This window comes from Pseudophryne corroboree, chromosome 4 (genome assembly GCF_028390025.1).
Source record: "Pseudophryne corroboree isolate aPseCor3 chromosome 4, aPseCor3.hap2, whole genome shotgun sequence".
Classification (NCBI taxonomy): domain Eukaryota; kingdom Metazoa; phylum Chordata; class Amphibia; order Anura; family Myobatrachidae; genus Pseudophryne; species Pseudophryne corroboree.
In genome coordinates, this window is record NC_086447.1 from 564,094,204 (window position 1) to 564,115,567 (window position 21,364).

At 45.4% G+C, this 21,364-nt stretch overlaps 1 protein-coding gene across 2 annotated transcripts in view; it reads left to right on the forward strand.

Annotated features, from left to right (window-relative positions):
* Nucleotides 1–21,364, forward strand: part of ECT2L (epithelial cell transforming 2 like) — a 257,733-nt gene that overhangs the window by 111,482 nt on the left and 124,887 nt on the right. For both annotated transcript variants that reach the window (XM_063917439.1, XM_063917440.1), the window contains exons 8-11: nucleotides 5,004–5,142; nucleotides 5,229–5,397; nucleotides 6,283–6,411; nucleotides 21,248–21,340. In XM_063917439.1, the coding sequence (XP_063773509.1) occupies nucleotides 5,004–5,142; nucleotides 5,229–5,397; nucleotides 6,283–6,411; nucleotides 21,248–21,340 (530 nt within the window). The remainder of the gene's footprint in view (nucleotides 1–5,003; nucleotides 5,143–5,228; nucleotides 5,398–6,282; nucleotides 6,412–21,247; nucleotides 21,341–21,364) is intronic.

The following is a 21,364-nucleotide window of genomic DNA, read 5'->3' on the forward strand; positions in this document are numbered from 1 at the left end:
ATACTGCTGGTCCCCAGTCCCCACAATAAAGCAGTGTGAGCACAGATATATGCAGCACACTTAGCACAGATATGGAGCGTTTTTCAGGCAGAGAACGTATAATACTGGTGGCACTGGCGTGCGCAGCACATTTTATTAGGGGGTGCACCGTTGGAGAGGTGTGTCTAGCACCGCCTTTTGGGCGTGTCTAGCACCATCTATTGATGGTCCACGCATATAAAATATCCACCCTTGTACCAATCCTAATAAAGCAGATTTATTGTCAGATGTTGTGATATGCACCAAACAAACACCCCTCATGGCAATCGCTGCAATTACACTGCTCCTCCTCAGCCTGGTCTGGCTCCCACTCTCTTTCCCCTGCAAGCTGCAGCAGCTTACTTACAAGTCAGTCACTCACTGACAGTTGCAGACTAGTATTGCCACTGCTGGAAAAACGAGTGACGTGTCACTGTTGCTGCCGACCGCCTGCCAGTATTGAACTTGTCTTCCTAAGAGGAACGCTGGCTGCATGTTGCTCCTCATCAGTGGCTGGCGTTGGCATAGCATAGAAGGAGAGAGGTGGGCATGTGGCGGGTGTGACGGGTGGGCGTGCGAGCAGCATAACATAATCACATCACACTGTTTTTGTACATGGAGGTGGAGCCGGGAGTTTGAAAGCCGGTGGCAGTGGCACCCTTGATTGACCCAGGCGTCCGGTCAGTAATACAGTCCTGACAGGGTGCAGCGCAGAGGGGACAGTAATCTGCCTGCTCGGTGATTGCTGCATCAGGCATGTGAGATCGGGGTGCCAGACATTAGGGGGTGCCTGTGCGCACCAGGCACCCCCCCTGCGCACACCTATGCCAACTGTACTATAGCAGTATTTAGAAATCATTAGTTTAGTTCCCAAGCTGCAGATGTGATCTGCTGAATGCCCTGCATGGCAATGCACCACAGGTACATTTGATACTTCCCTTAACATGTATCTTTAAGGCGACTTGTGCTAAGTTTTAATGGTCCTTTAATACATATGGGAATTATTATAATGCTTTTTTCAACTACAGGTTGAGTATCCCATATCCAAATATTCCGAAATACGGAATATTCCGAAATACGGACTTTTTTGAGTAAGACTGAGATAGTGAAACCTTTGTTTTTTGATAGCTCAGTGTACACAAACTTTGTTTAATACTCAAATTTATTAAAAATATTGTATTAAATGACCTTCAGTCTGTGTGTATAAGGTGTATATGAAACATAAATGAATTGTGTGAATGTACACACACTTTGTATAATGCACAAAGTTATAAAAAAATATTGTCTAAAATTACCTTCAGGCTGTGTGTATAAGGTGTATATGTAACATAAATGCATTCTGTGCTTAGATTTAGGTCCCATCACCATGATATCTCATTATGGTATGCAATTATTCCAAAATACGGAAAAATCCGATATCCAAAATTCCTCTGGTCCCAAGCATTTTGGATAAGGGATACTCAACCTGTATCACCTTCACCAACTTTAAGCAAAATATATTTTCCGATGCAACACACTGTTTTGTCTTATTGTTGCTTTAAACCCACTGGAAGAATCACACCCTCTTAAATAAATACTATGAGTGGATGTTTTATTGTCAAAGTCACCTGCAGTGTCAGAGCGCTGTTCTGGTTTTGTATCAATAAAAGCTTTCCTATCTCTCTTCATTTTTTACTATTCTTATAGCAAATTCTGTTCCAATGAATACAGATCTAGAAACAAACTATTTTATCATTTAACCTTTACAGTACTTGAAAAGATTTTGCAACACAATAATTTAATTCTAGTGAGTATTGTGAATTATCTAACATTGGATCACTCCCGCTACTACGAGTTGCTTTCTTTTGTTTCTGGAACTAGAATCCTTAAAATATTGATGGAATGATAGTGTTTGAAAAATAACTAGACAAAAAAAAAAAGGAAATAAACTGAAATCCTTCAATGTTTATATATACCAAAGAGTTTCATATATTGTAGAAATGTTTTGTTGGACTTTTAATAACATGAATGGCAATCAGATGACCGCCTTCCCAATGGCTTAAGGTAGTTCTTCAACAACAGGTCCTTAACAAAGCTCCATTTATGCAAGGAAATTACCATCAAAACCTGAAATAAAAGTATGATTATTTTAGATTAGGACTTAACTGGAGTAAAGTAGTCAATATATTATTATTATTATTATTACGAAGGCCAATCAAAATTACTAAACAAAATGTTATGCCAGCATGAGAAACAGTACCTGATACAATAGCTGGTTATTTGGAGGCAGAGAATCCAAGCTTATGGTGATATGGGTTGGGTATGAAATTCTGGTGGTTGGTATCCCAATAGATGGGATCCTTACAGCGGAATATCAATGCTCAGAATGCTGATGGATCCTGATAAGTATTTTACCCTACCCCTACCCCTGACCTACCCTTCCTGCAGCCTATCCCTAACCATCCCCTCCTGCAACCTAACTCTAACCTTGACCTACCCTTCCCGCAGCCTATCCCTAACCACCCCTCCTGTAGCCTAACCCTAACACTACCCCTTACCTATCCTTCCAGCAGCCTAACCCTAAATGTCTCCTCCTGCAGCCTTTCCTTAACCCTAACCACAGGGCTTGATTAAGCCTTGGAAGGGGGACGGGGGGGAGGGCGGAGTGTACATTAGATTGTGCAGAACTCTCAACTTGGACTTCCCTCTTAACATATGATTGGTGTCAACTGTGTTGAACTATTGCAAATTTGGCCATTTGTAGCAACATTTCCATAAAGCCACAGACAGACGACACCAACAGATGCTGCAATGTGCTCCTTTGATGTGACTCAGAATCAGGCACACTGTCCCACAGGAGAGCTAAGTTTAGTTTAAAAGTAGAAAGATACACAGAAGAGATTTTTCCCCAGCATTCCAGGAGGCAGGCATTAGCAATACAATTTGAAAACCTATATGGTAGTAGATTAATTCAGAGATTTTAGTTACATATATTTGCAAAAATATGATAAGCCTCCAGGCCAACATAAAGGCTTCTCTGAATCTGGAGGTCCCTACAATGCATGATAACAGTACCCACTAAGGGCCATAAACTTGTGTACTGTAAGGCTACTTGTAAACTTGTTACTATCATCATGTAGCCTTACAGTAGACAATTATATGGCCCAGAGTGGGTACTGTTATCATGCAGTGTAGGGAACTCCATATCAGAGAAGCCTTGACATTAGACTGGAGACTTAAGGCCGGTACACACTTAAGAGATGTGTGCTGAGCGATCTGTCACAGACCGCTCAGCACACATCTCTCCCCCGCGCTCAGCACATTGCGATGTGTGCTGAGCAAGGAGGGGGTGACAGGGGGCCGCTCATTTCACCCAGCGGGTGAAATGAGTGATGTGTTAGATTGTACCTGCATGCAGGCCAATCTAGCACCTTTGATAGCGATGCACAGGGCCGTGCATCACTATCGCTGTGGGGCATACACATCAGAGATCCGTGCTTAAAATCTAAGCAATCTAGTCAGATTGCTTAGATTTTAAGAACGGATCTCTCCATGTGTACCCCCCTTTACCATTATCTACTACCTGTAGTTTTTCACATTTTATTGCTAATGCCCCTGGGTGAGCTGGGGAAGATCTGTTTTGTGTATCTTTCTAGTTTAGAACAACACCTCCCTTTCAGCACCTGGGGGTATTACTAATTTGATTGAGCAGCTTTCATTTTATATTTGTTTAGTTTAAAGGTCAGTGTACACTTGGATGAACTACAGACAAGAATCTTAACTTGAGTTCATCCGTCCACACTATGGGGGTCATTCCGAGTTGATCGCTCGCTGGCTACTTTTAGCAGCCGTGCAAACGCATTGTCGCTGCCCACTGGGGAGTGTATTTTCTCTTTGCAGAAGTGCGAACGCTTGTGCAACAGAGCGCCTGCAAAATCATTTTGTGTAAAACAAGACCAGCCCTGTAGTTACTCTCCGTGTGCGTTGATTCTAACGACGGAGGGACGGCTTTTGAGGTCACACACCCGCCCAGCGAACGCCCAGCCACGCCTGCGTTTTTCTGCCATACCTGCGTTTTTCTAAGCACTCCCTGAAAACTGTTAGTTGACACCCAGAAACGCCCACTTCATGTCAATCTTCCTGCGTTCGGCCGTGCGACTGGGATGTTTGTTACACTCTGTGCAAACCCATGATGCTCATTGTACCCGTACGATGCGCCTGCGCACTGCGGTGTATGTACAGAAATGCAGATTTTTAGCCTGATAACTGCACTGCGAACAACGGCATCTAGCGATCAACTCTGAATGACCCCCTATATTAGCAAATTGTGCACTAAAACACAATGTGCTATTAAGTCAGTTATACATTTTGGGCCAGATTTAGAGTTGGACATAAGTCCTGTACCCAACCATAAAAATGTACTTGATCTTCAGCACATACCTTTACGTGTTGAAAAATAGTATATTTCAATGGATGGCCATATGAAAAGAAAGGAATGTGCTGTGCATGGCTAGTGCTTGGACACTGCACAAGGCCTTTATCTGTTAAATCCCCAACTGTATCTTCTATAATGTATATAAATATGGTGTGAGTAATGCATTCAGCTACATTTTTTAATATTTCATCCCATGTTCTGGTCTGGGAACCGTTAATCAATATCTCACCAAGTAAACTACATCAGTCCATCTAGAAATACAAGTTAACAATTTACATCTAATTCTAAGCACAGTGCCTGTGCCCAAACATCTGTGCCACAGTGTATCTTGCAGAATGTGAACACTTTACAGGTTTTTAAAGTTTGTTATAAATGGTAAATATACACATGTATCATATATATGATCAAAATAATAATAAAACAAAGTGTTACCTAATTTCCGATAAGGCAAAAGTATTCCAGTCTAGTCTCCTGAAGTATGAAAGCATCCAATACGTACTACTCTGATCACCCGTACTGATATCTGTAGCATTATTTGTGTGTTATAACTTTTCCCTGCTGATGTTTTCAGGCCAAGAGCAGCTGGAGATAATGCCCATACAGCTACATCTACCAGGCAACGTAGCAGTCTCCGCTATCAGTATACACAGCCCTGTAATTCCAGTCACCTTCATCTTGTGTTGATATCGTCCCACATACCGGCCTATGAGGTTCATTCTTCTACATATATCTAACTGCTGTGACTGTCAATATTCAGTGTAAATGTCAGTAAACTCATCCCGACTTGTTTCTGCAGGTGGTTCTTGATAGTGTAAAACCCGGTGTGATTCCTGTCGTATATGACTTCAGTGGGATGACGCCTGAAAGTCTACTCTTCTATGTGGAGAAAGCGCTGGATGGGCGTACCGCGCAGAGCATTGGGCTGATCACAGATGGGGATTCCCAGCAGATACACTTATTGCAGAGTTAGGACTGGTGCTGTATTCTCATTATATGGTGATGGGACATCAGGTGGAACAGCTTTGAAGCAATAAGCCAGGATCATTGACACAAGCAATACAGAGTAGAATATACAAATCAGTAGTAATATACAAACATAATCGCAGAAATGGAGCCAGGAGCTTCTACAAAATGTCACCTTTCATTCGGCATCTAGGTGAAAAGAGCAAGGAAACGTTGGGTTGAAATAGCTCTTAGATTTTCTTGATTCATTGCAAGAGGAATGATACATACAATAAGGATCTGGTTTTGCGAGTCTGACAGATACAGATATTAAGAGATCCAATAACAGCCCAGCTATGAATTACAATACCTTGGTTTAATTGTGTCATTTAGCCTAAACTATTATTACAATTTTACAGCTGTTAGTTTGAAATCTCATGGACCATACCTGCAGCACGTCCTGTGTTTAATACATCCACATTACATTATGAAATACTTAAAAAAATGAACAAAGCCTTCTAGCTTCAAGGTAATTTGCTGTGTTTCATGGGTCTAGCAGCGGGAGTGCAGGAGGAGTGGGATTGTGTGTCGGATGAAGGAGACGTGACTGGATCACAAATAGTCATCTTTTTCCATATCCCAGTTGCTGTTAGACATAGGGATCAGACATCGCACAGGGATTCTGGAGAAACCCCTTTTTGCATATCTTCATGAATTGGACCTATTAGAACTACATGACACACTATTTGTATCACAATAATTAGTGACGCACATTTTTATTTATACTGCAACTATATAAATAAATTACTTTTAGTCTTAAAGTACCAAGTATTGTTCTCTGACATGTAGAAAAATATACTACAGTTCATTTATATTTATAAATTTGTTTTTTGTTAACATATACACAGGAGTCATAATCAATTCTCAGAGCGTCCTAAGCCCTGACATTAGAGAGTTTTGGGAAAAGCTGGGGAGCTGTGTGGTGCCAGAGAAAGATGGTGGCCATATTGACGTATTTGTCCCGCTGGCATCTTCAGGTAAGGCAAATCTTATAGGCAGGTCATTTTATTACATGAGGGTTGCTCTAAACAAATATGGCTGCGAAAATGAAAATGATAAACTACATTTATGAAAGAACATGCATCCCAACATTGGTGAATTTATAATTGGGATTGGGTTGTGGCTGCGGAATTGTGGGGAAATGACAGTGTCGTTGTGACAATGCGTGCCATGCAGGCACCTAGATGCCACAAACCGGGACAGATGTGTTGATTTTATGACCGTCATCACAAACCTGAACTGTACCAACAAAACGTTATCTACAGCGTTTATCTTTATCATGACAGCCTGTTAGGTAATTTTAAGAACAGAAAAATGAACACTTAGCAATGCAAACAAAGCTGTGGACTCACTTTGTGTCTCAATTTGCATAAATGGACCAAACAATTACAGTAGGGCACATAGTTTTCAGAAACAAGATAGGTTGCATTTGCAAAGGAGCAATCTACATGGTGAGTAGATTGAAGGACAACCTGCTGAAGGAGCAGGCTCAACAGTGAGACTCGTGGAGCAGAGCAGCTATGTGATTTCATTCAAAATGACTGAATAAAGCAGTGAATAGAATACATTTCCAGATTATTCCCATATTGCAAAGTAAATCTGCAACTGCTCAGAGCTAGCAGAGTGGTCTTGTTCTTTAAGGATCCTAACTTTTCTAGGGTGCATGGCCCCTGATGATTGATTATCCAAATCAGTGAGTTGTGGCAGGAGTATATTAAAATACTAGATTAATATTGCTCTGGGTTGGTGGCGGCTGCCTCGGGTCCGACCCTGCAGTGTTAGTGCACATGCATAAACTGAGTTCACACATGCGCACTGCCAAAGGGGAGGCAATGCTGGAGTGGGTAAAGGGATCCGATCAGTTCTCTCTTCCCACTCCAAATCACAGCCAGTGTGGGAAAACACTTGTAACTGGCTTGCTAGAGGAGGGGAGTCATTTTTAGTCCTGGCACGACCATAATGTGATGGTGCACACTTGCCGATAAAATGAACGATGTTGCTCATTTTCTCCCTTCATGAGCGATGTTGTTCACTTTCTCGGCAAGTGGGTATGCCGGCGACGATGGCTGATGCGTGGCACCACGGGTTGTTAATGACACTGACCTGCAGGAGCTGCATGCACGGCCGGCTGCGTGACGTCACGTCAGTGTGTACAGGTGGAGGCCGACCGCCTGGCCCGGGAGGCGAATCACTAGACGGCGTCGCTCATAGAACGACGTCGTCTACAGTGTATGTAGCTTTTGAGTGGGCCACTTTTTCAATGTGTCCCCATCATTTGGGATACAACAGAAGGAAAATGTATTTACTTTATCTATCTATCTATCTATCTATCTATCTATCTATCTATCTATCTATCTATCTCTTACTTGAAGAGTGAACAAGGGTTTAGGGGAGTCTTTTTACCCCCCTACTTTTTCTGAGTAGTTTAGGGGCTTGAGTCTTGGTGGTAAAATTGTAATATGATAATCAGCATGGGACTGGTTTTACTATCACAGAATAGGGTGTGGTTTATTTTGTCGACATGCTGCATGTTGACATGACCATGTCAGCACTGATGAAATGTCAACATGATTAAAATGTGGACAAAACATCCCTGGCGGTTACTGGTGACTTTCCTAGTCTGGTGGGTCTAGCAGCTCCAGTGGTGTCTCTGGGGTTCAGCGGTGACATCAGGATAACTTCAGACAGAACCTGTAGCCAGTATGACTAACTAGTGCCCTGTGCCCTGCCTTTAGCGCCCAATCGTAACCCTCCCTTCTTTTAACCTAACCCTCCTCTCCCATAGCCTAAACTTGCCCCTTGTGCCTAACCCTAACCCTCCTCTCCCATAGCCTAAACTTGCCCCTTGTGCCTAACCTTAACCCACGTCTCCATTAGCCTAACACTAACTCTCAGCTGCCTGTCTGTACAGAATGTCGGCATTTCAGATGTCAACATTGTTAATAAGTCAACATTCTGTACATGCCATCATGTACTTCATCATGACTATATCCCATCATATTGTGTGTCTTATGATGGTATTTAAACTTTAATTTCTCTGACGTCCTAAGTGGATGCTGGGGACTCCGTCAGGACCATGGGGAATAGCGGCTCCGCAGGAGACAGGGCACAAAATTAAAAGTTTGACCACTAGGTGGTGTGTACTGGCTCCTCCCCCTATGACCCTCCTCCAAGCCTCAGTTAGGTTTTTGTGCCCGTCCGAGCAGGGTGCAATCTAGGTGGCTCTCCTAAAGAGCTGCTTAGAAAAAGTTTGTTAGGTTTTTTATTTTCAGTGAGTCCTGCTGGCAACAGGCTCACTGCAACGAGGGACTTAGGGGAGAAGAAGTGAACTCACCTGCGTGCAGGATGGATTGGCTTCTTAGGCTACTGGACACTAGCTCCAGAGGGACGATCACAGGTACAGCCTGGATGGGTCACCGGAGCCGCGCCGCCGACCCCCTTGCAGATGCCGAAGAGAGAAGAGGTCCAGAAACCGGCGGCTGAAGACTTCTCAGTCTTCATGAGGTAGCGCACAGCACTGCAGCTGTGCGCCATTGCTCTCGGCACACTTCACACCAACGGTCACTGAGGGTGCAGGGCGCTGGGGGGGGCGCCCTGGGCAGCAATGAAAGTACCTATTCTGGCTAAAAATACATCACATATAGCCCCTGGGGCTATATGGATGTATTTAACCCCTGCCAGGTTGTCAGAAAAACGGGAGAAGAAGCCCGCCGAAAAGGGGGCGGGGCCTATTCTCCTCAGCACACAGCGCCATTTTCCTACACAGCTCCGCTGCTAGGAAGGCTCCCAGGCTCTCCCCTGCACTGCACTACAGAAACAGGGTAAAAACAGAGAGGGGGGGGCACTTATTTGGCGATATTAATAATATTTAAGCTGCTATAAGGGGAACACACTTATTTAAGGTTGTCCCTATATATTTATAGCGCTTGGGTGTGTGCTGGCAAACTCTCCCTCTGTCTCCCCAAAGGGCTAGTGGGGTCCTGTCTTCTATCAGAGCATTCCCTGTGTATCTGCTGTGTGTCGGTACGTGTGTGTCGACATGTATGAGGACGATGTTGGCGTGGAGGTGGAGCAATTGCCTGTAATGGTGATGTCACCCCCTAGGGAGTCGACACCGGAATGGATGGCTTTGTTTATGGAATTACGTGATAGTGTCAGCACGCTGCAAAAGTCGGTTGACGACATGAGATGGCCGGCAAACCAGTTAGTACCTGTCCAGGCGTCTCAAACACCGTCAGGGGCTGTAAAACGCCCTTTACCTCAGTCGGTCGACACAGACACCGACACGGACACCGAATCTAGTGTCGACGGTGAAGAAACAAACGTATTTTCCAGTAGGGCCACACGTTATATGATCACGGCAATGAAGGAGGCTTTGCATATCTCTGATACTGCAAGTACCACAAAAAGGGGTATTATGTGGGGTGTGAAAAAACTACCTGTAGTTTTTCCTGAATCAGAGGAATTGAATGAAGTGTATGATGAAGCGTGGGTTACCCCCGATAGAAAACTGCTAATTTCAAAGAAGTTATTGGCGTTATACCCTTTCCCGCCAGAGGTTAGGGCGCGCTGGGAAACACCCCCTAGGGTAGATAAGGCGCTCACACGCTTATCAAAACAAGTGGCGTTACCGTCTCCAGAAACGGCCGCCCTCAAGGACCCAGCTGATAGGAGGCTGGAGAATACACTAAAAAGTATATACACACATACTGGTGTTATACTGCGACCAGCAATCGCCTCAGCCTGGATGTGCAGTGCTGGGGTGGCTTGGTCGGAATCACTGACTGAAAATATTGATACCCTGGATAGGGACAATATTTTATTGACTATAGAGCATTTAAAGGATGCATTTCTTTATATGCGTGATGCACAGAGGGATATTTGCACTCTGGCATCAAGAGTAAGTGCGATGTCCATATCTGCCAGAAGAAGTTTATGGACGCGACAGTGGTCAGGTGATGCGGATTCCAAACGGCATATGGAAGTATTGCCGTATAAAGGGGAGGAATTATTTGGGGTCGGTTTATCGGATTTGGTGGCCACGGCAACAGCCGGGAAATCCACCTTTTTACCTCAGGTCACCTCCCAGCAGAAAAAGACGCAGTCTTTTCAGCCGCAGTCCTTTCGTTCCTATAAGAACAAGCGGGCAGAAGGACATTCATATCTGCCCCGAGGCAAAGGAAAGGGTAAGAGACTGCAGCAAGCAGCTCCCTCCCAGGAGCAGAAGCCCTCCCCGGCTTCTGCAAAGGTCTCAGCATGACGCTGGGACCTTACAAGCGGACTCAGGGGCGGTGGGGGGTCGCCTCAAGAATTTCAGCGCACAGTGGGCTCACTCGCAGGTGGACCCCTGGATCCTGCAGGTAGTATCTCAGGGTTACAGGTTGGAATTCGAGACGTCTCCCCCTCGCCGGTTCCTAAAGTCTGCTTTGCCAACGTCTCCCTCCGACAGGGCGACGGTATTGGAAGCCATTCACAAGCTGTATTCTCAGCAGGTGATAGTCAAGGTACCCCTTTTACAACAGGGAAAGGGGTATTACTCCACGCTATTTGTGGTACCGAAGCCGGACGGCTCGGTAAGACCTATTCTAAATCTGAAATCTCTGAACCTATACATACAAAAATTCAAGTTCAAGATGGAGTCACTCAGAGCAGTGATAGCGAATCTGGAAGAAGGGGACTTTATGGTGTCCTTGGACATCAAGGATGCTTACCTCCATGTCCCAATTTGCCCTTCACACCAAGGGTACCTCAGGTTCGTGGTACAAAACTGTCATTATCAGTTTCAGACGCTGCCGTTTGGATTGTCCACGGCACCCCGGGTCTTTACCAAGGTAATGGCCGAAATGATGATCCTTCTTCGAAGAAAAGGCGTATTAATTATCCCTTACTTGGACGATCTCCTGATAAGGGCAAGGTCCAGAGAACAGCTGGAGGTCGGAGTAGCACTAACTCAAGTAGTGCTCCAGCAGCACGGGTGGATTCTGAATTTTCCAAAATCCCAACTGATCCCGACGACACGTTTGCTGTTCCTAGGGATGATTCTGGACACTGTTCAGAAAAATGTGTTTCTTCCGGAGGAGAAAGCCAGGGAGTTATCCGAACTCGTCAGGAACCTCCTAAAACCAGGAAAAGTGTCTGTGCATCAATGCACAAGAGTCCTGGGAAAAATGGTGGCTTCTTACGAAGCGATTCCATTCGGCAGATTCCATGCACAAATTTTTCAGTGGGATCTGCTGGACAAGTGGTCCGGATCGCATCTGCAGATGCATCAGCGGATAAACCTGTCGCCAAGGACAAGGGTGTCTCTGCTATGGTGGTTGCAGAGTGCTCATCTGTTAGAGGGCCGCAGATTCGGCATACAGAACTGGGTCCTAGTGACCACGGATGCCAGCCTGAGAGGCTGGGGAGCGGTCACACAGGGAAGAAACTTCCAGGGCGTGTGGTCAAGCCTGGAGACGTCTCTTCACATAAATATACTGGAACTAAGAGCAATCTACAATGCTCTAAGCCTGGCAAAACCTCTGCTTCAGGGTCAGCCGGTGTTGATCCAGTCGGACAACATCACGGCAGTCGCCCACGTAAACAGACAGGGCGGCACAAGAAGCAGGAGGGCAATGGCAGAAGCTGCAAGGATTCTTCGCTGGGCGGAAAATCATGTGATAGCACTGTCAGCAGTGTTCATCCCGGGAGTGGACAACTGGGAAGCAGATTTCCTCAGCAGACACGATCTTCACCCGGGAGAGTGGGGACTTCATCCAGAAGTCTTCCACATGATTGTGGTCCGTTGGGAAAGACCAATGGTGGACATGATGGCGTCCCGCCTCAACAAAAAACTGGACAGGTATTGCGCCAGGTCAAGAGACCCTCAGGCAATAGCTGTGGACGCTCTGGTAACACCATGGGTGTACCAGTCAGTGTATGTGTTCCCTCCTCTGCCTCTCATACCCAAGGTACTGAGAATTATACGGCAAAGGGGAGTAAGAACGATACTCGTGGCTCCGGATTGGCCAAGAAGGACTTGGTACCCGGAACTTCAGGAGATGCTCACGGAAGATCCGTGGCCTCTACCTCTAAGAAGGGACCTGCTTCAGCAGGGACCTCGTCTATTCCAAGACTTACCGCGGCTGCCAGGAAGGAAGTGACTGCACAACATTATCACCGCATTTGGAGAAAATATGTTGCGTGGTGTGAGGCCAGGAAGGCCCCCACGGAGGAATTTCAACTGGGTCGATTCCTACATTTCCTGCAAACAGGATTGTCTATGGGCCTCAAATTGGGGTCCATTAAGGTTCAAATTTCGGCCCTGTCGATTTTCTTCCAGAAAGAATTGGCTTCAGTTCCTGAAGTCCAAACTTTTGTCAAAGGAGTACTACATATACAGCCCCCGGTTGTGCCTCCAGTGGCACCGTGGGATCTCAATGTAGTTTTGGATTTTCTCAAATCCCATTGGTTTGAGCCACTCAAATCGGTGGATTTGAAATATCTTACATGGAAAGTAACCATGCTACTGGCCCTGGCTTCGGCCAGGAGAGTGTCAGAATTGGCGGCTTTATCGTACAAAAGCCCATATCTGATTTTCCATTCGGACAGGGCAGAACTGCGGACGCGTCCTCAGTTTCTCCCTAAGGTGGTGTCAGCGTTTCACCTGAACCAGCCTATTGTGGTGCCTGCGGCTACTAGCGATTTGGAGGACTCCAAGTTGCTGGATGTTGTCAGAGCATTAAAAATATATATTTCAAGGACGGCTGGAGTCAGGAAGTCTGACTCGCTGTTTATACTGTATGCACCCAACAAGCTGGGTGCTCCTGCGTCTAAGCAGACGATTGCTCGTTGGATTTGTAGCACAATTCAACTTGCGCATTCTGTGGCAGGCCTGCCACAGCCTAAATCTGTCAATGCCCACTCTACAAGGAAGGTGGGCTCCTCTTGGGCGGCTGCCCGAGGGGTCTCGGCATTACAACTCTGCCGAGCAGCTACGTGGTCAGGGGAGAACACGTTTGTAAAATTCTACAAATTTGATACCCTGGCTAAGGAGGACCTGGAGTTCTCTCATTCGGTGCTGCAGAGTCATCCGCACTCTCCCGCCCGTTTGGGAGCTTTGGTATAATCCCCATGGTCCTGACGGAGTCCCCAGCATCCACTTAGGACGTCAGAGAAAATAAGAATTTACTCACCGGTAATTCTATTTCTCGTAGTCCGTAGTGGATGCTGGGCGCCCATCCCAAGTGCGGATTGTCTGCAATAATTGTACATAGTTATTGTTACAAAAATCGGGTTATTATTGTTGGGAGCCATCGTTTCAGAGGCTCTTTTCGGTTATCATACTGTTAACTGGGTTCAGATCACAAGTTGTACGGTGTGATTGGTGTGGCTGGTATGAGTCTTACCCGGGATTCAAAATCCTTCCTTATTGTGTACGCTCGTCCGGGCACAGTATCCTAACTGAGGCTTGGAGGAGGGTCATAGGGGGAGGAGCCAGTACACACCACCTAGTGGTCAAACTTTTAATTTTGTGCCCTGTCTCCTGCGGAGCCGCTATTCCCCATGGTCCTGACGGAGTCCCCAGCATCCACTACGGACTACGAGAAATAGAATTACCGGTGAGTAAATTCTTATTTTATTTTATATATTGCAAGTCATTTTGTGGACTGTACCAGTATCGGGGAAAGCAGCCTATCATTATTACTGAGTGGTTTAGCTCACAAATGGTTAGGGGACCGGTGTTCCCTAATACACTTTATAGAACAGGGCTGGCCAAACCAGTCCTCGAGATCTACCAGCAGTTCACATTTCTCCGGCTGGGTCCACAGGTTATCCTCAGGATAACATTGGGATATGGCGGAGCGACAGCGGAAATGGCACCAAACAGTCACGAGCTTTCTGGCCTCCCAGGATGCATCGGGCTCCTCCATATAATCCCGCCCACCGACTCAGTCAAATCAGTTTTTTGTTTGGTGTGGCAGGAGCCGGACCATGGTCACAGGGCTGCTGTTAAGGCAGCCTAAGCTTTTGTTATTTTATTTTTATAGTCTTACTATGTTTTGAGTGATCTTTCTTAACAGCGCCTTAAACGCATGCTGGAAAGAGTCGCTCCAACGACTCCCCACCGGGTCGCAACAACGCTTACCCTCGGGTATTAGTGCTGTCTCGACGGGCGTCTGTGTCGGATGTTCTAGCAGGTCCAGCAGACGTTACCAGGCTGTGGCCGGAGCATGGGGGGAAGGTAAGGCATCGATTCCACTTACTAGAGGAATTTGGACACAGCCGCACTGTATTGGAGGAGACTACAAACAGTGGCTGACGTGCCGCCACTCTTAAGTGCTCCAGCGCTATGCTTCAGGGATCATAGGTGCCAGGACTAGGCTGAGGCTGCGATTCTTGGAGTTTATGTCAGCAGGGGGAGTCAGACGGTCTCCTGGTCGCCCCTCCCCCCAGTTCATGACCAGTTTCCGTGCGTCTCCCGTCCATGAACTGATGACCTCACTTCCGTCTCAGACGCTACTACGAGGGTACTCGGTCGCAGCTTAGATGCTGCAATTGTGTACACTAGGGGCCGCCGAGACCAGGTCGCAGACAGGAGCATCTGCATACACTCATCGTTCTCTGAGCGTCTGGGTCCGTTATTGAGTGTCTGTGTGTCTTACCAGTTACCGAAGCGGCAGTGTACACCAGTAGCGTCTGAATCCACTCAGCGTCTTACGGGCGTATTGATCAATTCTGGAAGTGGGGTGAGTATCCCTGTATCCCACTCTAACTGAGTAAGGGTTATACAGTACTAAAATTCTATCTACTTGTTAGTATGAATAGTTAATTTTGGTACACAATGCATATGAGACCTGTACAGTACTGTTGTTTTCTGCATAACATGTCTGAAAAAACTAGTGGTAACGGCTGTTTAAAAAACAGAGGTGCAGTAATTGTACTCCTACATACTAGAAAAGTATTTTGTGGTTGATTTATATTCTCATATGATAATGTCTAATAATTAACATGTGACTGCTAGTGTGATTGCTGACTTTTTTATGTTTGTCAAGTATTGTTTCTGAACCTCAATTCAGGTGCACGGATTGTGGTCAGATTGATATCATTTCTATATCTATATAGGTGATTTTCAGTCACAGAGAGTGTAGCTTTGGTAAAAACGGTTTATTTACCATGTCTGTGAGCGGCAAAAGTGACGAGGATACTTTATCAGGGGCTCCTAAACCCTTAACATGCTTATCTTGTAAAATAGGGATTTTGGATGGAATAGCCCAGTATCTTACTTATGAGGGGTTATGTGCAAACTGTTTTGCGTATAAGCAAACTAAAAAGCAGGCTCTAGTGCAGCAACCAGTAGAGCCACCATGGGGTGTGTTCGCACAGACTTTGTCTATAATAGCAGACAGATTAACACTTGCAGTTCCACCCCCGGGAATAGGTTACACTATTAACCCATACATGCAGCTCCCTTCTTATGGTTTGATGCCAACAGCTTCTACAAGTAGCCAGGCTATTATACCAGGGTAGATACATCCATGTTACAGACTACACAAGATGATACAACAGATGAGGATATATTGTATTCAAATACCCCATATGATGATCAGTCGGAGGGTTTCAGCACAGAGGATATAGCTGAGCTTATTGAGGCCATGAAGGCTATTCTGTGTCTGGAGGAACCAGCTAAGGCAGTGTCAAAATCCTAAAGCACCTGTGTTTAAACGTCCAAAATCGGTTAGGACTGAGTTTCCAGAGTCAGAGGATCTGACGGAAATTATGGAAGGACCTTGGGCTACACCCAATAAGAAGTATAAGATTCTGAAAAAATGGGATTAACATGTGACTGCTAGTGTGATTGCTGACTTTTTTATGTTTGTCAAGTATTGTTTCTGAACCTCAATTCAGGTGCACGGATTGTGGTCAGATTGATATCATTTCTATATCTATATAGGTGATTTTCAGTCACAGAGAGTGTAGCTTTGGTAAAAACGGTTTATTTACCATGTCTGTGAGCGGCAAAAGTGACGAGGATACTTTATCAGGGGCTCCTACACCCTTAACATGCTTATCTTGTAAAATAGGGATTTTGGATGGAATAGCCCAGTATCTTACTTATGAGGGGTTATGTGCAAACTGTTTTGCGTATAAGCAAACTAAAAAGCAGGCTCTAGTGCAGCAACCAGTAGAGCCACCATGGGGTGTGTTCGCACAGACTTTGTCTATAATAGCAGACAGATTAACACTTGCAGTTCCACCCCCGGGAATAGGTTACACTATTAACCCATGCATGCAGCTCCCTTCTTATGGTTTGATGCCAACAGCTTCTACAAGTAGCCAAGCTATTAGTACCAGGATAGATACATCCATGTTACAGACTACACAAGATGATACAACAGATGAGGATATATTGTATTCAAATACCCCATATGATGATCAGTCGGAGGGTTTCAGCACAGAGGATATAGCTGAGCTTATTGAGGCCATGAAGGCTATTCTGTGTCTGGAGGAACCAGCTAAGGCAGTGTCAAAATCTAAAGCACCTGTGTTTAAACGTCCAAAATCAGTTAGGACTGAGTTTCCAGAGTCAGAGGATCTGACGGAAATTATGGAAGGACCTTGGGCTACACCCAATAAGAAGTATAAGATTCTGAAAAAATGGGATTCTTATTAACCTTTTCCAGCTGGGGACTGTTCAAAAAGGGAAGTTCCTCCTAAGGTAGATGCACATGTTGTACGACTTGTGCGTAAGTTTGTTTTACCATTGCCGTCTACCTCACTGGATGATGTCACAGATAGAAGAGTAGATGGTTTCTTGAAAAATATTTTTTCTCTCTCAGGGGCGTTGGTAAAACCAGCTATGGCTTCAGCCTGGATGGCGAAAGCAATGGTAGAATGGGTGGAGAAACTGGAGAGTGGCCTCTTCGCACCTACCAGGGAGCAGGAGTCTCAGCTAGGCTATTTAAAACAACCTGCGCAATATTTGGAAGAAGCAGCAATTGATATGGGTATGATTGCTTCTAAAGCATCAGCCTTAACGGTAGCCGCGTGTAGAGCAGTCTGGGTACGTACTTGGAAAGCAGATGCAGAATCCAAGAAAGCTCTTGAAGTATTGCCTTTCACTGGGAATATTCTGTTCGGAAAGCAATTGACAGATATTCTGGAATCGGAGGCTGAATCCAAAAAGGTCAAGTTTCCGGCTAGTTATAACCCTAAACCGAGGGGGGTCAAAATTTCGGCCGTTTCAATGGCAGGGTAGATCAAAAGGAAAGGTTAAGGCTAACCAACCCCAGTACAATAAATCAGCTAGGGGTAAGAAGCAGTGGGCCAATAGACGGCCAGCTTCCAAACCAGTGCAGAAGCCATCAGTTTGAGGGTATGGGCCTCCGTCTGGAGGATTCCAGGGTTGGGGTTGACTCCTTCACTTTGCACACATTTGGCAGCAGTCGACGACAGATGCTTGGGTGCAGAAGGTGGTATCTCTCGGTTATGGTTTCCCTTTCAAGAAGCAGCCTCCTCAAAGGTTCTTTTGCACCAGCCCGTCTCGTATAGAGTCGAAGGCCAAGGCTCTGCAAGAAGCAGTTCAGAAATTGCTTCAGTCTGGGGTAATTATCCCGGTACCCCGGACACAAAGGGGACGGAAGTTTTACTCAAACCTATTTTTGATCCAGAAGCCAAATGGATCATTCTGACCAATTCTCAATCTCAAGAGGTTAAACAAATACATTTGGGTTCCAAAGTTTCACATGGAGACGTTACGCTCCATAGTTTTGGCCATGGAACCAGGAAATGACATGGTATCTCTGGATGTACAGGATGCTTACCTGCATGTGCCCATAGCACGGTCCCATCAGTGTTACCTCAGGTTTGCCATCCTCCAGCAACATTTTCAATTCCAGGCTTTGCCCTTTGGACTAGCGACAGCCCCCAGGGTACTTACCAAAATTATGGTGGTTATGGCAGCTTATCTCCGCAAGCAGGTAATAAGAATTTTTCCATACCTTGATGATCTTTTAATCCTGACTCAATCCCAGGAGATAATCTTAGACCATCTCCAACAGACAATAGCTTGTCTACAGAGACACGGATGGCTCATAAATTGGGAAAAGTCGTCATTGAGTCCATCCCAACGGATGGTTCATTTGGGGGCCATATTGGATTCAAGTCTACAAAGGATTATCTTACCGGAGAAGAAGATATCCAAAGTACAGGTAATGACCCAGGAATTGTAGCACAGTCAGACAGTTTCAGTCCATGCAGCAATGCGACTGATGGTGTCAACATTTGACATGGTGGAATATACACAATTCCACTCCAGACCCCTACAGCACCTCATCCTAACCAGATGGAATGGAAAACAACAGACAATAAAAAGACAGATGATAAAGCTTCCAGTAAATGTAAAAAGGTCACTAGCCTGGTGGCTACAGACGGAGCATCTAGACAAGGGGAGACCCTTTTGGATAGCAGATTGGCAAGTACTAACAACGGATGCCAGTCTTCAGGGCTGGGGAGCAGTGTTCGAAAATGTTTGGTTCCAGGGAAAATGGACCACGAAAGGATGCCTGCCAATAAATTTGTTGGAAATAAGGGCCATATACATGGCTCTAGCTCAGGCAAAGGACATTCTGCAGGTAAGACCAGTCCAGATCCGTTCAGACAATGCAATAGCAGTAGCGTACCTCAACCATCAGGGAGGAACTCACAGCAAAAGACTGATGGAAGAAGTAGCTCACATACTAAGATCGGCAGAACTTCATCTTCCGGCATTGTCCGCAGTGGTTGTGCCGGGAGTGCTAAACTGGGAAGAGGATTTTCTCAGTCGACACACCATTCAGGAGACCGAATGGGCATTACACCCGGAAGTATTTCAAACTCTAGTAAACAGATGGGGTCTGCCAGAGATAGATCTCATGGCGTCCCGTTGGAACAACAAAGTTCCGGCATACGGGTCGAGAACAAAGGATCCCGGGGCGAGCCTTGTAGATGCACTGTCAGGGTGTTACCCAGGGTGGTGAGGAAAATAAAGCAAGCAAATGGAGCCATAATTCTAATAGCTCTAGCTTGGCCCAGAAGGCATTAATATATAGATCTACTAAGGATGTCCGTGGAAGCTCAAATTTTGCTTCCTCAACAGCCAGATCTAATAGTGCAGGGGCCTTGTTGTCATGGCTGTCTTTGACGGCGTGGCTGTTGAAACCTCTATCCTAGAATCAAAAGGTTTTTCACAACAGGTAATTCAAACCATGCTTAGAGCAAGAAAGCCTTCTTCAGCTCGCATTTATCATCGAATATGGCAGGCCTATATTCATTGGTGTATCGAAGGAGGTATGAATCCAAGATCTTTTAAAGTATCACATTCAACTACCGTTTGTTCCTCCTGCATTACCCTGGGATTTAAATCTGGTTCTTAAAATCCTTCAGAGGGCTCCATTTGAACCACTTAAGAGAGCAGATCTTAAATGGTTGACGGCTAAAGTTCTCTTTCTACTGACAATGGCGTCAGCTAGAAGAGTGTCAGATTTAGGAGCACTGTCGTGTAAGTCTCCTTTTCTGATCTTCTATCCAGATAAAGCAGTTCTCAGAACTAGATCTGGTTATCTTCCGAAGGTGGTCTCAAAGTTTCACCTGAACGAAGAAATTGTAGTCCCGGCTTTTCAGGTATCAGTACTTTCTGCGGGAGAAGCGTCGCTGGACGTAGTCCGTGCATTAAGAATGTACGTGGATCGTACTAGTGCCATCAGAAAGACAGATTCTCTCTTCATTCTCTACGGATTTCACAAAAGAGTATGGCCTGCTACTAAACAGACGCTAGCAAGATGGCTTTGAATGACAATTTCAGAAGCATATTCTCGTGCTGATCTCCCTGTTCCGGCTAATGTCTCTGCACACTCTACAGATAGGGTAGGTTCTTCATTGGCAGCACAGCATGGTGCTTCAGCAGAACAAATTTGTAAGGCAGCCACATGGTCTTCCATTAAAACATTCATTAGACATAATGCCTTGGATACTTTTGCCTCTCATGATGCAGAATTCGGGCAAAAGATTCTCCTGGCTAATCAGGAGCGTCCCCACCACTAATAATGGCTTTGGGAATCCCAATGTTATCCTGTGGATAACCTGTGGACCCAGCCGGAGAAATATACCATTATGGTAAGAACTTACCGTTGATAACGGGATTTCTCCCATGTCCACAGGTATCCACAGGGATCCCACCCTGACGCACCTGATTTGGGGATCTTTACAATCACTAAACCTCTTCCCTCTTGTATGGAAGGGTGTGCATGTGTGTTCTTATCGCCTGAATAGGGTTCTACATGATACTCCTGCCTAATTGCTGTGAAAACAACTGATTTGACTGAGTCGGTGGGCGGGATTATATGGAGGAGCCCGATGCATCCTGGGAGGCCAGAAAGCTCGTGACTGTTTGGTGCCATTTCCGCTGTCGCTCTGGCATATCCCAATGTTATCCTGTGGATACCTGTGGACATAGAAGAAATCCCGTTATCAACGGTAAGTTCTTACCATAACGGTATATTTTCCAGGCCACCTAGCTGGTGCACAGGTGTAGTTATTACTAATTAAGATGTGCTGCATTCATTCCTAACTGACAATTCTACAGATCTCCAGGAGGCCTGGAAAATATGAACTGTTGGTAGATCTCCAGGACCGGTTTGGCCAGCCCTGTTATAGAATTATGCTGGAACCATTCTCTTTTCCCATATAGTTTTGTGCTCTGGTGTCAAAACATTTGTAGATTACTGTATGTACTTTAGTTGACAACATTACACACTGAATGCAGCCTATCCTCATGTTGTGTATCATATATTGCAGAGTCTGGAATGGAAATACTTGAGAATCTGTCTCAGCTTGTTGGTGTCTTCTTCTGTTCCCCAACTGGAATAGCCACAGGCTCTTACCAACATAGTAAGTTTAGGTGGGGTATGCAAT